This window comes from Conger conger, chromosome 1, assembly GCF_963514075.1.
Source record: "Conger conger chromosome 1, fConCon1.1, whole genome shotgun sequence".
NCBI classification, from domain to species: Eukaryota; Metazoa; Chordata; class Actinopteri; order Anguilliformes; family Congridae; genus Conger; species Conger conger.
The window spans coordinates 33,081,696-33,099,940 of NC_083760.1; the positions used below are offsets into that span (position 1 = coordinate 33,081,696).

At 40.9% G+C, this 18,245-nt stretch overlaps 1 protein-coding gene across 1 annotated transcript in view; it reads left to right on the top strand.

Moving 5' to 3' along the window:
• The first annotated feature begins 396 nt into the window (after positions 1–396).
• Positions 397–18,245, top strand: part of LOC133123607 (doublecortin domain-containing protein 2) — a 36,088-nt gene continuing 18,239 nt past the window's right edge. Inside the window, exons 1-6 of the mRNA XM_061234118.1 lie at positions 397–810; positions 1,000–1,048; positions 5,042–5,118; positions 6,569–6,700; positions 9,907–10,056; positions 14,577–14,631. Coding sequence (XP_061090102.1) covers positions 518–810; positions 1,000–1,048; positions 5,042–5,118; positions 6,569–6,700; positions 9,907–10,056; positions 14,577–14,631 — 756 coding nt within the window. The 5' untranslated portion in view covers positions 397–517. The remainder of the gene's footprint in view (positions 811–999; positions 1,049–5,041; positions 5,119–6,568; positions 6,701–9,906; positions 10,057–14,576; positions 14,632–18,245) is intronic.

Here is an 18,245-nt window from a genome sequence, read left to right on the forward strand (position 1 = left end):
GTTGCACAGTATGCAGAACTGAGTTTTTATTTTATTTTAAATGTGTAATCATGTAATCAACATTCTCGTTTATTTTGATATATTAGTATGAACTGAAGGATTTCATAGAAAACGAATAGCCTATGACAGATGCGGTTACTCTCTCCTTTCACCTGGAGTTGAAGCAGTTGCTGTTTTTGATCATTACTTTGCTATTAAGGAATAGTGATGTGAAGTTAAGTGCTCCATGCCGCATTTTCCTCCTTCAAATGGTTTCCATGGAGACATATCAAACACTGGTCGACCGCACGTGGCACTCCCTTAGTTACAAGTAGAATCATCAGCTGGGACAGTGCTGCTGTTGCAAACGCAGTAGACAACCGCGCATCCCCAAGGATACCTGATAAGATGCGCCTGTACCTTAGTCACATCCTGGTTTCGTGTTACCAGAGGCTAATTTAATAATGTTTGCCATTTGACCTCGCCGCTCGGACTGAGTTAACAAGTTGTTGTGATCGCTGGAGCACTGGACGCAAAGATGTCCGGGACATCGGCTAAAACGTTCCTTCCACAACCACCACCATCGAAAACCATTGTTGTTTACCGGAATGGGGACGCGTTCTTTACAGGGAGGAAGTTTGTACTGAACCAGCGCCAGTTGTCAACCTTCGACAGTTTCTTGAGCTTGGTCACGAACGGCGTCGCGGCTCCTTTCGGAGCGGTGAGAAACATGTACACCCCTCGGGAGGGGCACAGGATTCTTGATTTACAGAAACTACAACATGGAGAGAAATATGTTGCAGCCGGAGCAGAGCGTTTCAAAAAAATCGAGTAGGTAGCTTATAACAACATAATTTTAACATTAACGCTGTCGGCTTACCCCGACCGACTGTCTTAAATGTGTAACTATGTAAAATGTGTAGGCTACTGATTATACTGGAGTGATCCTGTTTGTCACAATGGCATAATGCAAACCGCAGAATTTGATTAATAAAATCACACGCTTCTTTTTTTCTGAAGTTATGTTCAGATTACACCGAAGAAACCACAACGAAAGAAGACTTTGATGGTAAGAAATGTGCGCCTGTACAAATTCTATTCTACTGGCAGGTGTGCCGAAATTCCATTCCCTGATAAAACTTTCCCCTCGCGTGCACGCGCGCCCACCTCTCCATAAACATTCTCTCTTGGAGCTCAGAGTGTTCTCTTTTAGCTACTCCCGACCAATATCTTAGTTATTTCAGAAGAAATATGCACCTTTATGTGTGACATTTCAACTGGTCGATTTTCGAGGAGGCCTGAGATCATTTCAGTATAACGGAACAATTCTTCTTTCTCTGCTTCACAGTAAATCAAATGAGCATGTGATAGCCTACAGCAGATACAATTCGGAAAATATACAATGGTCTAAAATGTTTTTTTTAGACGTAAAATAAAAAATGCGCATCAATCCTGATACTGACCTATATTCCGAGTGGTTTCAGCTGTGCAACTGGTTATGTTTTCTTATTATAGCCTACTTTCTCAGCATTTACATCTCATGTATAGCAGTAACATGCCGTTCTACAATGAAACCAAAATCCCCCATAAAATATCTTGTAGTTTATTGCAATCATCCATTTAGTTATCCATGACATCCAACTGTGGTTATATCTACCCAGTTGGCTCAATTCAGAGTAGTAGGACATTATAAATAACTGTTCCTGCGGCTGGTTTGCTTTCACACAAACAATGAAGTAATGATGCAATTTAAGTATTACTTGCAATTTAAAAGATACTTTGGAACATATTCCTGGTTCCATTTAAGAACAGGATAGTTATGTGGTGATTCATGCTGGGCCATGTTTATACATGCTTTTATATAGTCTAATATTTAATATTTTAATTCATGTGGATTTATAATTGTGGTTTGTCTGCAAACACTATTTTTCTAATGGAGTTATTTAAGTTCTGAAATGTTATTTTGAAGCAGAAACATGGCGAAACCATTTTGAAAACTGAGGATGTCATTGTTCTCAAGGGTCACATAAATTGTATTTCTACATTGTTTATCAGCCTGTAGTTTATTTCAAAACCACAGTCTTGTCTTTTTCATAGATGTGTTTTCCATTGTTCATGTTAGTGTGTTGCCTGCATGTAAATATTACAGTCATATATCTGCGTACAGTACTCAGGAAAGTTAGTCTCACAGATAATCTTGACTTTTAAGTGAGTTCTGACCAGTCGACGCTTTTGACAGACAGACCATGCATACTGCTTATCTAAATGTGCTAACTCAGGAGTCTGCAACCATAGTCCTGGAGAGCCGCAAGGTGTGCTGGCTTTCGTTGTCACTCAGCACTTAATTGATAAATGGAAGCAGTCGATTACTCACTTAACTCACCTCACCTTGTTTCTTGCGTCTGAATCGGTTGGTGATTTTAAAGGGGAAAACAAAAACCGGCACACCCTGCAGCTCTCTAGGACCAGGGCTCCTAACTCCTGTGCTAACTGGACTCACAGAATATGCGTGCTGTGTAGCAAGTTGAGTTCAACAAATCTAAGCTTCTGTTAAAAATATAGATCTAAACCTAATTAGATAAAGGTGCACTCAACACCATTATTGTGTCCAAGACATTTGGTGACTAGTTTTGCTTTTTGTTTCTACGGTACAGTATATACTTCCAAGCAAGCTACAGGTAGTACATGTCAAACATCTGCTTCATGGGTAGTTGCTTGCTGGGAAGTACGTGTATGTAATTGGACTGCTATTGTGCAAATTTGCAAAATGCTGGTGGCTTGACAGCTGTGCTGCTGCTGAGCTGCAGGTACTGTATGTTTGAGTTATAGCCCATAGCACTACAAACACTGCGCGCTGCACTTCACTGAATTTTAGTTTAAACCTCTCAATTTGTCTTTCAACAATTCCTTTGCTTTTGAGTCCATTCAGTTAACGCAGAACACTTAACTCACCTTCACTACTTCTTAAAGAAACTTTAAAGAAAGGGGTAATTGAATTAGGCCTTTATTGACCTCCTTCTCGCCTAACATACTGAATTGTACATATGCTTTTAATATTTCGATGTATTATATATGGATCTTTCTATTATTCATATGCGCTGTTGTACTGTATCTATACTGTATGTATAATTGAGGATTGCATTATTAAATATTAAAATATGTTACAAGTCTATTGAATTTGCATAGCTTTGCAGGTAGTCTTTTGACATAACATGCTCAGAAGTGATGGTCATAAAAATACCCTTGAGTGGCTTTCCAATGCCGTCCCCCCACCAACCACTGAAGAATAATTAAAACAAGTAGATTACTCTAATTTAGTGTTCTTAGTGTGGAATAGTAAGCTAGGCCTTTAAGTTTTAACAATATGCAATAAACCCCTTTGCACTTTTGACAGTTGCAAATGTAGTTTCTATTAATGTATTTGTGAAAAACTTTCCCTAGGACATTCACAAGCTATCTTCTTCATACTTGTTTTTGGTACCAGTGCAAGAGCTATTTTAAATCCAAAACCGAGTAGTATCCTAGCATCTTCGTTACATTTGTGTAAACTGATTCATAAATAATCAGGATGGCTCATCCTACTTACAGAATTGACTATCCATAGCCTATTAAGGTCAGTGGAAAATACTTATGAATAACACACAACTGTGTTCCTTGATGTGCTGTGCAACACTGCCATCATTAGTCAGAAAGTGAAATTACAGTAATCAGCCTTATAAAAGGTACAATAGGTAATATTTTTGTGTTAAAACATTGTTAAAAGACCATTGTAAATCCCTTCCTATCATTGAAAAAGGCTCACTGACATGTTGACTCACCCTCTGCCTGTGTTTATTATAGTCCTTAAATTCGGGCTTCAAAATATACAGTTGACAGACCCGCACTGTACAAAAACATTGTACAGCTGTACAATAATTAGAACTCATTGGTTGAAAATTGGTTCTAATTGCCACAGCCAATGGCGTTTCAACATCAGCGCGTTCACAGAGAAGGGGGAAGGATAAACAGTGTTGTGATCTGAGGGTGTTTGTTGCTGCAATTCCTCTCTTGACCGTTAGGAAATCTGAATTTGACCTATTGTACCTTTAAGTTTAACAAGACCAGTTAATGTTGCTTATGCATCGCCTGTTCTGTGAAATAGGCACACTCTCTGTCTGTACTGTCTGCTGGTTACCTCAAAGTGGAGTTTGTTTCATTCATTCAAGCAGCTGCTGTTCAAACATTCATTAAAGCCGGTGTACCTTACTGGCTTTTCCAGAGTATCTTCTGTCTGGAAGGGGTTGGGGTGAGGGTTAATCATTAGGATAACGCTTTGCTTCATTCTTTTAAATTTCACTCGCCATTTGATTCTTAATACCTTGTGTGGTATGATGTTGTTATGATATTTATACTACAACTTACAAAAGTTAATAGTAATAGTAATTTCTGGTTTAAAGTGGAAGTTGACTTTGTGGTGTAATTGAAATGATATGAGGATTGCCATACATTGATTAAGTCTAGTCATAGACTAAAATAAAATTTTAATTAAGATGTCTGTTGAAAAATATTTAGTCAAGGACTAGATTTAATTCATGTCTGGAAAACCAATCCAAGCTGTTCCACCTGTATCCTTTATTCATCCACTATATGCCTTTGAGCAGTTGTTTTATCTGCATTGACACATGCAAATTTATGTGGATATATATTTTTATCATTGTGAATTTTTAACATGCTTGTCGCAGGCAATATTCTGAATATGGCAATGTTTGCATATTATAAAAACACTATGCATTTAGATAGACCCTCCCATTTATTTGCCCCTGTCATTTTAACTTTCAAAAGGAAATTGAATAGCTATCTTTAACATGGTAGTCCCCCCCCCAAAAAAAAACACAACATAAAATTGTATGAAAGTTTCAAGCCAGATATTAATTGTAATTGCATGGCATGACACTGATAGATTGCAGTGCCTGACTTCCCCTACAATATTTCCCATTTCTGTCTTCCATGTAAAGTGGAGTCAGTAAGCAATAGCTCAGTCCTGCTGGGTTCTTTGTAATCACCTTGTCCTGTTATATTTCAGATACGACCCGTGGTTCACAGCAGAATAATTGTTTCTGCACGCTGGAGAAAAATTATTCATGAGTCATGCACTATCAAGTGAGTATGGATTTTTTCCCCAGATGCCCTGCAGTTATTGTACATCAGCAAACATTCCATTTCGAGGGAAGAAAAAGTGGTTTAATAGCCGGTAGATGGATGACTGCTGAGTATTCCCATACACAAAGGTTTTCTTTAAATTGACTGAATTTAAATGGTTTGGTAAACACGTATTCAGTCAGCTAAATATAAGTATATGTGGATCTTGTGCTAGTAGTCGAGTGTTAATAGGTTGATAATGTAATCAGAAAGAACTAACAGGGAACTGTGCTTCTAACTATAGGTCGAGAGCTGTAGTTCCAACCACAGAAATTTACGATGTTATTTGTGAATGTTTGTCTGAACTATGGTTTTCAGGAACATCAAATCGTCTTAACAGCGGTTCTCCCAAATGAACTTGCGACCATAGTTTGACAACAGCGCTTCTGGGAAACGCCCCAGAGTGGCTGAGCCAGAGTTGACCACAGCCTTGTCGTGGTAGGGAGTAAATCATTTGTTGGTTATGGAGGTCAGCACTAGAGTCTTGAAGATAATGCAGGCTGAAACAGCGAGCCAGTGGACTGGCAGATGCATCATCTGTGAGTTTGAACACAGGTTGAGCTGCGGCCTGCTGAAAAAAAACCCCAAAAAAAAACCTCAAACTAGGTTTTGAAACAGCTGGTAGGTGGCTGACCAGTTCAGACCAGCTTCCAGCTTGACCTGGTTTAACCAGCTCAAGCTATGGTTTGAAACAGCTGGTAGCTGGTTGACCAGCTAATAGCTCAGACAAGCTACCAGCACTAGCTGGTTGACCAGCTTAAACTCAGATGGACCAACTCAAGTTTCAAGCTGGTCACGCTGGCATAGCCGGATTTTACACCTGGGCAGCGTTCTTGATGAGCTGCAGGAGTCTTACAGCAGAGGCAGGGGGTCTGGCCAGGAGCAGGTCGCAGTCGTCAAGGGGAGTGTGACTGGGAGAGTAAAATGTCAAACGATGAGACAAAAACGTAAGGACCAGGCACCATTCTCTGGGAGCTCACCGGGACAACCAGCTCCCTTACAAAGTTGTGTGAGGGCCCTGCAGGATGATAGACAGCAATAATGTTTTGTTTAGTGGTATGAGAACCAGCAGGAGCAAGACACTCGAAGGCAGAAACATTGACATTCTGCGGTGGCTGTCTTTTTATTGGAATGACCTTAATAAAACAGAATAACCTTGGCATTAAAGCTCTGGTTATGTTATCGTTAATGCTTCCGACAGATAGTCAAGGGAGAACGATTCTCCAGGAAGCCCAGAACAGCTGGAGCCTCCATGTGTTATGTGGGACCAATAACGTCTAGTGATTGAGAACAAAGTCCTTTGATTAGTTCAGAAGTGTCTGTGATTGATGGAGCGTGGTATCGGCAGCAGATGGCCTGAAACGCGAACATAGACCTTGGCGCTCATGGGACATGCGGTCCTCTTTTGCAGTGTCTTTACTAATGGAGACGTGCTGGTTCCTCCAGTCCGTATACTGATCCCCAAGTACACTCTGAGAAGCTGGGATCGCGTTCTGGCCCTGGTCACTCAGAAGGTTCACTTGCGCACTGGGGCCGTTTACAGGTAGGAAGGCGAAAGCAACTTTTGCTGTGGTTGCTGGTTACATTACATGACATTAAATTAGACCTGGGGTAAATACGTAGTTGTTTTGGATTAAAAATTCACTTTTCTACAGTTTACTGAGCTGGCCTGGAGTTTTGGGACCTATTGGAACCTCTCAGAAAGTGCAAACCCCACCTTCTGGTTCTCTTAGTTGGCTCAGTTGCACCAGGCAAGATCAGTTGAGCACAGAAAAGTATTTTCATCTAAAACAATTACATTTTTGACCGTGGTCTGCATTGCGTTACATTACATTACATTACATTTCATTTGTCAGACACTGTTATTCTGACTTCCATTGAGAAAACATAAATTGGGGCTAAGAGCAGCAATAACCCTTGGGATGTAGGACCACAAATATGAACAAAGTGGTTCTTCTTTGTATCTGAGATGTCATTTCATATTAAAAAGGGAATATACTCCAAAGAAAGTATGCTTGGCAATTCTTTATTTTGAAGGGAAAAACAAAAACATACATTGAAAATATCAATCTGACAAAGACAGCCAAATTTCAAAATACACACAAACAGTCCTGCTTGCACAACACCTGTTTGAAATGTCTCCCAAGGAGTACTGGAAACCATTCATAGTGAACTCACTGAATTTTCTAAATATTACATTGCATTCTGCACAGTAAGAAAACCAGAGAATAGTCTGCAGCAATCATTTATAGTTATTATTTAATGTAGCGAAAATGCCATACCTGTAAATGATCAGGCTATTTAAATAATTATGAGAATATCTTGGCAAGAAATACAGAAATTGATAGGGTCCTCCTTTCTTACTCCTCAATGCAGATCTGGAACGGTTCTTGGACCATTCAAGTAGATTTACTGTCTCATTTGTGTACGTCAAAAGAATGACTAATGCAGACAGGTATTTGATTCAATTGATTAAAAGTAATTAGTTGTTCAATAGAACCTGAGCAGCTAATTGACCAGCTAATTTAGCTTAATGGAGACATATGCACCAAATGTATGCCCCTGGCAGCTGCCAACTCTGACGGTACTCATATCAACCTGAAGGAAGTAGGGGTTCTTTGGTTTGGAGCTGTGACCCAAAACCGCAGTCGAGGGCCCTGTTTCACGAAGCAAGGTTACTGAGCTAGCTGAATAACTGCACTCAGTAAAACCCGGAACCCTTCCAAATCTGGAACATGGACCAGTAAAAAGGGCCGTTCCAGGTTACTCAGTAATGCTGCTTTGTGATATAAACCCCTTGGTTGTTGCAGGGTTTGTGGTTTAACTTTAATCAACAGCCATTTTAGACATTAGAAGCTAGGTGTATGGACTCTTTATCCAATAAATGACCAAATTAAGCTCTTAAATGCTGAGACACAGAGAAAACGGCAGACATTGTGGGCCAGGGCTGCAGTTTGATACTCCTGGTTTAGAGATTAGTGAGATATAATCTGCAGGGTGTCGCCCACTGCTGAATGGTTAACTAGCCCAGTTTTAAATGATTCATTTGATTAACACTCAAGCGACCCCAGACATATACATTACATTACTTTCCATTGCATTCATTTGGCAGATGCTCTTATACAGAACGACGTACTATGAAGTGTAAATCAAACCCAGGGACAAGTGCGTTGAGGACCCAAGAGAAACTGATATTCTTTTATTAATATCTTCATGTTAATATACAGTATTTGATCCTAAAGAAATACTTTTTCTGGTTTCTGCCTAAATTTGGCAGAAATTGATCAAATATGTTCTTTTTAAAATTATTTACACTCAGTGAGCACTTTATTAGGTATTCATTAGACTTATTGGTCTTCTGCTGCTGTAACCTATCCACTTACAGATTTGATGTGTTGTGTGTTCAGGGACGCTCTTCTGCATACCACTGTTGTAATGTGTGGTTATTTGCGTTACTGTCTCCTTCCTGTCAGCTTTGAGCAGTCTGGCCATTCTCCTCTGACGTCTCTCATTAACAAGGCCTTTTTGGCCGCTGCTCACTGGATATTCTGGCACCAACAATCATTCCACGGTCAAAGTCACTTAGATCAAATTTCTTTGGTCTGAGAAACAGCTAAACCTATTGACCATGTATGCATGCTTTTATGCCTTTAGTTGCTGCCACATGATTGGCTGATTAAATATTTGCATTAACAAGCTGGTATACAGGTCTACCTAATAAAGTGCTCAGTGAGTGTATGTTGTATATATGCGCTTAACTAATATATCAGAGAGTATATTTTAAATGTTTAAGCTAAAAACATTGGAAATTTGGTATTTTAGCACATGGCAGATAGAGTGTGGGGAAAAAGTTTAAATTTTAAAGCATAGAACTTGTGAATAGTATTAGTAATAGAATTAGTACTAGACTCCTCTGATTGAGTTCACAAATATCAGTGAACAGTGTCATATCAGATGCAAAATAAGGATATATGTAATTTATCACAACATACCTCAGAACATACCTCAAAACATAACTCAAAAACATTATATATTGACGTCAGGTTACATGTGTTATGACTCACTATCCCCTCTAGTCCCCAAGACATGAAAATGAAAATGAAATGTCTTTTACATGTTTAATGGCATTGTAATAAAAAGACAGTATTTTAATTGGTTGGAGCTTTTTCAGTTTGAAAAAGATAGTTTGAAATTTGGGTCATTTCTGACCCCAGTCGGTCATTCGTGTGTGCAAAATAGGTTGGTTGTTTGAGGGTTAATCATACCCGCGGCCCCTTGCAGGTTTAAATTCGGAATCCGTGTGTTCATGGACTGGCGTATTCAGCTGGAGATGTTTTCATACACAATGATGCCTTCATTGACTCCAATGAACTCATTCAGCCGTATACCTTTAACTGCATATGAGCAACAGTTGTTAGTTTGACAACAAAAATAACTCATTTCACTTTATATACATTACATGCAAACCTACAGCCCTAATTCAGGTGGTTCTGGGAGTATGGATAGTTGCAAATATTGGTTTATTCCTAAAAAAAAACCTGTGACAATTTAGTGTCAAAGTTGGTGATTGGGTTAATTAAATAGCCTTAAATGCCATAACCAAAGGCGACCCCAAAATCACAGATTTTTCACACATCTTTCAGATATTTCAGATTTTTCACAGATAAAGGTCAATGGTTTTTCTCTCATAGAGGTGTCCTTGCCCCATGGCTGAAGACGCTTGCTCACTTTTTGTTTTTGCTGGCCCAGGCTCTGCACGTTGGAAGGGACGACATTGCTGGGCTCAGCCGAGCTGGAAAGCGGCCAGTATTACGTCGCCGTGGGTACGGAGAGATTCCGTTTCCTGCCGTACTTCCACTGGGTTCCCGCCAGAGAGGTTAACCATGACAACAGACACAGGTAAGTGCTACAAGCAACATGTTTTAATTAAATGCTACAGCGGAAGAATGACATATACACGGGGAACAAAGTGTATTTTAGCGATGGGAGACTCAGCCATTTGTTTTCAGTAGGGACACCACTTTATCTAGAGTAGTTTTCTCAATTAGGTTTTCAGTCCTCTCTCAATTCATCATCTCTCAGCAAGGGGTCAATCAGTCAGTTTATCACAATGCCCCGCCTCAGAAATCTACTATCAATCTACTCTCAACTGGCGGTAAAGCACAGAATGATTGGCATGCCCTGTCCCATGCTGCTTTCAGAGCGTTGAACGTTGAACTAAAATGCTATTATATCACCTGGACAAAAACAAAATGAGTAATCATAATGATTCTGTAGTTTGCAGTTCTGTAGGCTTAAACATTGTCATGAAAAAAGCTGTTATGACCCAGTCTGGGTCAGACTGAGGAAAAGGGAAATGCAGTGGTCCTCACTCCTGGTCCTGGAGAGCCGCAGGGTGTGCTGTCTTTTTGTTTTTCGCCTTAATATCGGCAACCAGTTCAGACCCAAGAAACCAGGTGAGGTGAGGTAATTGTGCAAGTAACTGCTTTAATTGATTAATTAAGCACTGAGTAAGAACAAAAATCAGCACACCCTGCGGCTCTCCAGGACCACTGGGGTAATGGATTTGGCTGTTGCAGATCAATGAGCAACTCTGCTGCCTATACTACTCATCCAAAACTAAAGCCTAGCTTGCCGGGTATGGGGCAATATTAAATTCTGAACCATGGGACATTGCGTTTGCTGACTGCGAACAATGATGATGATAATGATATTTATTGTCAGATCAAGTCAAGACATTTTTTTTGCTTGTGTCCAATTAGCATACCCCCTATCTTAAATTTAGAATTCCACCGGAAAATAACGAAATGTTACTGTCCCGATTGAAGGATGTGTAATCCAGTTGGGAATACTTTACTAACTGGAGATACTATATGCCGAGCAGAGGGGCTAAACAAGAATCAAGGTTAAATTGAATTAAACCGAGTCAAACACTTGGCAGACAAGCTTGAGGGGCTAGGTAAGAACAGAATGAGGTCAAGCATGCAAAATCAACAAAGTAATCACAATCCACCAGCACAGAGCTGAAACGCCCCTGGTGAATGGCAAATGGTGAATGGCAAATGGCAGCTTTTTCAAAGCGAGAGAAACCAGAGACGGAAATGGCCAATCAGATAACACACCGGAAGCAAATACCACCCCCCCCCCAAAAAAAAAAAAAAAAAGATTCAAATACTTTTCTTTGCTTTACTGAGCTTGTCTGGTGTGTTGGAACCTAAAACCAAACCAAAAACTGCAAACCCCAGCTTCTGGGCCTCTTGGTTGGCAAAACTGAGCCAGGCAAAATCAATCGAGTACAGAAAGGTATAATGTATTTCAAACAGTGTATTATGGCAACTAATTGATTTTATGAGGGTCACAAATGATCACTGATAGTATATTAGCCATGTAATTGCAACTCATCAGTAATCCAAAACCTACAGTTTAGGTGGTAATGCAAGTTGAAATAATTTGGGGTTGTAAGGCTGGAAATCTGGCATTATCACTCAGGGCTGGTCAGCTTGCTGGCTTCCTCTGGTATTGTGGCAAAATGTGGCTGTAAAGTAATTTAAGCCAGGAGCATGCACCATTAACCCCCACTATCTCCGCACCCATACGGGCAGGAGCCTGTGGGGGAAGACTCAGGCCTCCAGCCGTGAAACTCGTTACGACGGGGCAACATCCTTTACGGCACGGGAAGGTTTCAGAGGGCACGGCCTGTTAGGCCCTGACCTTCTCCTGAACCCCCCTTCATTGCTCTCTCCCTCTTTACTCAGTCACTAAATGATGTGTACAGCATTGGATGTTTCATGACAAAGTCAGTTTAGATAATATTCATGTTTGGTATTATTCTGATTGTTTCAGTGCGACTGGTGCAATGGTTTTATTTCTGCAACAGCAAACCCTGGACATCATAACCAACCAGGGAAAACTGTGTGGAGCTCTGCCCCAGTGAAAGCCATGTGCCTCAACCCCCCTGCGCTTCCTGGGGAGGCGTGGCTCCAAATTATAGATGGGTGACCCATTGTTAGGGTTAACATCAAAGGCCAGATTTTGGATTTAAGGACAGCAAACTAAGCAATCTGGGAGAATGCAATCAGCCTCCCGTGCACACAGTGCACGTAATTTCTACGTACAGGGTGTCTGTAGCCAGACTCCCGTATGTAGCTTTTATTACCAGGTATGACTTTTAAGACTCCGTAATTTGGTTTCCGTTGTAATGTTTTTTGATTTGGAACTAGTATGTAATTACGTGTATGTAACCTGCCTGGTAAAATAAAATTGTTAAAACTTGATCTGTTTGGTTTTCCTTACTGACACTCAATGTTACACAGGGAATGCGTGGTTTACCCCCTCGAACTGGTCTAGGGAGGATGATTATTTCCACTTACTGTATCACGGCGTATAGCACCCGTAGACCTATGTTGGTAAATCCCTCACCTCCGCATGGTAGTTCATTCATGTCGAGCACAGCCGTAGCTATGTTGGTCTGCTTGGGTCCCTAGGCTGTAAACAGATATACCCGAGAGTAGCTATTCCTGCGACCTCTGTAATGACTACAGATAGCTAGTCAGTTCGTGAGACGTGCACATAACGCGCGGTGTGACATGCGGTGGTACCAGCAGAGGATTGTTCAGCGAGTTCTTCTCAGTACAGGATTCCTATAGTGATCAAGTCAAAATTATAAATAAGACATCCACTAAATGTGGACAACTAATCTAAATTATTATTCTAAAATGGAGTCAGGTAAACGAAGGTGAATCTATTGGCCCTATTGTGGAGATTCTGGGTCAGCCCGGACCAGTAAAGAGCGGAAGGCAGAGTGGTACTACTGCCTTTGTATCGTGGTTTGTTTATTGGCTGATCTAGACTGTCTGCATAGGGGCCACTAATTTTTAACCCTATTAGTATTCTTTCAGCAACACCAGAAGGACGAGCATGCTGATACCTTTAGCCCTCGCTAAATTCCGTCGTTGGGTTAGCGTGGGGTTTTACAGGGTCCTGTGCTCCAGATACGTACTGTCCATAGTTATCAGTGACTTGATTTGTACCAGCCATAGCATTTGATGGGCAGTAGGTTTCAGTTTGGTTCATACTAGAGGTACTATACCAGAACTGATGATGTTTTTACCTGTATGAGCACCCGTTTGGTAATTTGCAAATACACTCACCAAGCACTGTATTATGAACATTTTTACTTGATTATGCCTACTTATTCATGCGATTATCTAATATGCCAATTGTGTGGCAGATACGGGTCAGGAGCTTCAGTTAATGTTCACATCAACCATCAGAATGGGGAAACAATTTGATCTAAGTGACCGTGGAATGATTGTTGGTGGTAGACACCCTATATCTCAGTTTGAGTATCTCAGAAACTGCTGATTTCCTGGGATTTTCATGCACACTAGTCTCTAGAGTTTGCAACGAACGGTGCAAAAAACATGAAAAAATCCAGTGAGCAGCAGTTCTGCAGACAGAAACGCCTTGTTCTGAGAGACGTCAGAGGAGAAGGGCCAGACTGGTGAAATCTGACATGAAGGTGACAGTAACAGAAATAACCACACATTACAACAGTGGTATGCAGAAGAGCAGCTCTGAACACACAACACATCATAACTCTTAAGTGGATAGGCTACAACAGTAGAAGTCTAAAAAATAAGTCTTATAAATACCTAATATAGTGCTCAGTGAGTGTAGCTAACTTGGTTGTGCATGAGTTGGATCTATTTCACAGAGAAAATAAATAGAAACTACTCAAAATGCCCAGTTCATACAACCCAGTGGCAGGAAATCTTTAGTTTATCCACTGTAGGGTTGATGAAGCCTCACTCTAGCATAACAGCAAATTAATGTGATTTGTAACCAGAAGGTTTGAACTCATGTACTACATTGCTGTCCAACCTTCCAGCAAGGCACCTGATCTAAATGGGCGAGCCGTACAGAGAATAGTTTAGATGTAAACTGAGACACCCTGGAGTGGGACAAGCCAAGCGCATAAATAATGCAACGATAAATAAATCAGTCAACTGATTAATCTTAATGAGTGACATTTATGAAAAGGTTGTCCCACAATGCTCCAGAATAAAGCTCCATTTTTCTGAAGGGAATAGAAAATAATTTTTGCAACAACTGGAGAATTATACCTTGAAAAAGTGTGACCGAGCCAAACTACTGGAAAACAGTGGGAAGCAGATAATACACCCAAGTACTAGAGGAAATAGACCAGTGCTTTTTAGTGTGAGAGGGACAAGTTCTGTAATGGCAGCTGAACACATAATTTTGACATAATTGTCATATACTGTTTTTAAGATTATGTAGTGCCTGTGGGTTTGTGCACTCCTCAGGAAAGTCCTCTCTCTATACTTTCAGCACATAGCATGAATGGCTTAATTATTATCGTTTTACTAATGTGAAATGGCTGTATTTGTTTTTTTCAGAGTCCATAGTGATGTTCTTCCACCATTAAGGAAAAGCAGACCTGTAAAAGAAATGGTGAGTACACATTTTAGCTATGCAAACATCTAGCTCTGTGAAAATTCTCAGGGCTATTGTGATTACTAATGCATCTTATATTATTTAATAGTTTGTGCGTAACTGTGTGTAAGTTGTTTTTAGGATCTAAAAGGCCTGCAGTGTGCTGCTATGAGACAATAAAACAAAAGCTTTTGGTTAGACCCGACTACTTTCTGTGGAAGCTGTTCACTATCTTAGAAAGAGACTGTAAACATTCTGCCTCACAGACCTAAACTGAACCCATATACAGCAAACCTTTCAGAACCCTATAAACAAGGCTTTCACTCTCAGACTAGGACCACAACCACCAAGTCCTTCATTCTTTCAGATTCACCAGGGCTTTTACTTATTTAGACCAGGACTGCAAACGGCACAGCTTTCACCCTCTGGGGCTGTGCCCTCAAACATGTCTTTCACTAACTCTAGTCACGCTCACGTGAGTACACATCTCTTGTGTTGTGGCCATTCAGGCATGGTGAAGAAAACGATGCATAACTTGTACACACAATACAAGATGGACAGAAACACACACAGTACCCCCCCCCCCCCCCCCCCCACCTACCCCACACACAGAAGCTGACCCCCCCCCCCCCACACACACAAACACAAACAACCTGCACATTCAGCTGTTTGTATTGAGAGAAGTTCAGCATGAAATATTGGATGTCTCTTCAAAATAAACAAGAAAAATGACAGCTTCACCTTTGCCAATTTATCTAGTGAGAAAAATGACTTGCAGGTGTTGCTTCAGGTTGAATTGATTGTGCACAATAAGCACTATTTAGATGTGAGGACCTTTAATCACTAAAAGCAGGACAACCTCAAATGGATAATGGATTCAGACAATAATTGCTGAATGCTGTGTGTGTGTGTGTGTGTGTGTGTGTGTGTGTGTGTGTGTGTGTGTGTGTGTGTGTGTGTGGATGGTTGTGCTTGGTTGTGCATCTGTTTACATATGTATTTGTGGGTTTATGTATTTTTATTATGGAGCCATTTCAAAACTCATCGCCTCACTGTTTTTGCAGTCAGTAATGCACGTAATATAATCACACTTAGCATTATATGTACAGACTATCAGAGGTGGAAAGTCCAGGTGTCAGAAAGTTTAAAATCCTATTATGTGTTTATTCAACCCACAAGCTCAACCAGCTGATTTCATTCACTCCACATTCTACCTCCTGGCTGAATAATTGTGCAAATTAGCAATTTCAGCAATTGAGCAATTTTTACTTTTACTGTCTGAACCTGGATTTTCCGCCTCTGCACACCAACACATTTCATCTAAGGTTTTAGTTTATAAAAGTGTGCAAATGACTGTTGTTCTATTTTAATGAAATAGTTTGTTTTCAGTCTTTGTCTATATGATTCCTTATGTCTCCATTGTGGAATACCGTAATGGTCCTGGGATTTATGTTGCCTTTCCCAATTTTAACCAGAAGGTGGCGGCAGAGAAACAGCTATCACACAATTGCTCCTGCTCAATCCGGTATCGCTCATTGAATACTGCGGCACCCCAGCTAACGCAAAACATTCTCACAGTGTTGCTGTCATGTAGTGGCAATGTTACAACATTGACAAAACATTCCATCAACATTGCGAGAACCCTTTGTGTTAGCTGGAGCTGTACAAAAATCCTGAATCTCTCTGGATCAGATAAATTCACGACTAATTATAAACTAATCTTCCCTGAAAGGGATTGTTACATGTGTCCTAAAATGAGTTACTCATGTAAAATAAGCACTCCAACTAACTGTACCCCCTGATTTGCCTCAGCTTGGAGTTCGTCATTTTCCTAGAGGGCTTGCCGTCCCAGTTCCTGGTTTTGCCCATTTGTTTTATCACTTTGAAGTTCTTTCTAAGTCAGCATTCCCGATCGGGGAAACCGCACTGGACATAATCACATCTTAGCATCCCTCTGCCCTTTTGTACGAATATGAATTGAAATATGTTTTATTACATATGGTTCTTAAAACGTATGTCAGCTAATAAGTGTCACTGACCGCAAACCGGTCAAGTCAGCACATCTCCCTCTCTGCCTTAAAAGAAGTGTGTGGCAGCACTTTTAGACCATAAAACCCCAGGAAGTGTTCTGATTCGATGTACCAGCAACTTATATATCTGCAGTGGCTGAGTCAGTGACCTGGCCTGCATTGCAGAATGCACAGTTGCACACAATGCGCACTTAGTAGTCCATGCTGACGAGGTCAATGCGGCACGACGAGGTCAGCACATGTTTAGAAGGTCAAAACAGCTTTATGACATCACAACAGGACAGTGAGGTCATTACAACAGGGTGATACCGGTACAGAGTGATGCAATATCCTCACTACATGATGAAATTAGTACGGGGTGATGAGGTCATAACTACACAATGAGGTCAGCACATGTTTAGAAGGTCAAAACAGCATTGTGACCTCACAACAGGGCAGTGAGGTCATTACAACAGGGCAATACCAGTACAGGGTGATGCGATATCCACACAACATGATGAAATTAGCACGGGTTGACGAGGTCATGACCGCATGAGGTCAGCACAGGTTCCTGGGGGCAGCAGGTGACGTTTACGTTCCTGGTGCGAACCGGTGTTCTGTAGCTGAGCTTGGTAACAGTGGTTAATAATGGAGCACGGCGGGGAAACGGACACGTATCCAATGTGATCGCCATGGCAGCGCAAGATGTGATTACACTACCCTACCAGGTGCCCCAAGAACAATGTCATGCATTGGACATTACATTAGATCACATTATTTATTTATGAAATACTGAGCTTACATTTTATTCATTATCTATTTATGTTTCAGGGTGTTTACTTGGGCAAGCTCAGTTAAGTGATGTCAGGACAGGGTCCTTGCGGAAGTTCAAACCCGCAACCTTCTGGTTTCACGTGCTGTCCCTCCACTGGGAAATCACTGACAAATGGACTGCATTCATAGAGTTTTTTATCCAAAGCCCTTTGCAGTTAATGCCTCTCATTCACCCATGCGCACACACCCATGTCCACAGCAACAGTTAAAGGCTGCCATGCAAGGTATCAGTCAGCTTGGTCGAAGCAATTGGGGTGGACTCATTAAGGGGTGGACTATTCTCTCTGACCATTTTTATTTTCTGAACAACATTTTACCCCAATATTTACTTTTTTTTTCTTTAATGATGGTGTTCATATTGTAGTGAATCGCTTAATTCCCATGGTTTCTTCTTCTTAGGATAAAAGTGATCACTGTATTGATTTGACCCTTTCCTCTTAATGGCATTTGGTAGAAGTACAGTTGATTAGACTAAGCAGGAGACAATCCTCCCCTGGAGTAATGCAGGGTACAGGGCCTTGCTCAAGGGCCCAACAGCTGTGCGCATCTTATTGTGGCTACACCGGGAATCGAACCGCCGACCTTGCGTGTCCCAGTCATGTACCTTAACCACTACGCTACAGGCCGCCCTGTTTCATTGACATATTAGATTTTTCCTGAATGAACTGTGCTTATGTTGTGAATTGCAGTTGCAAATCAGTTTTTCACCTAATCACCTTAAGTTCCCGTCGGTGTATCGCTCGACCTGTTCAGACGTATTTGGCTTATGTTGTGAATTACCGTTTATTG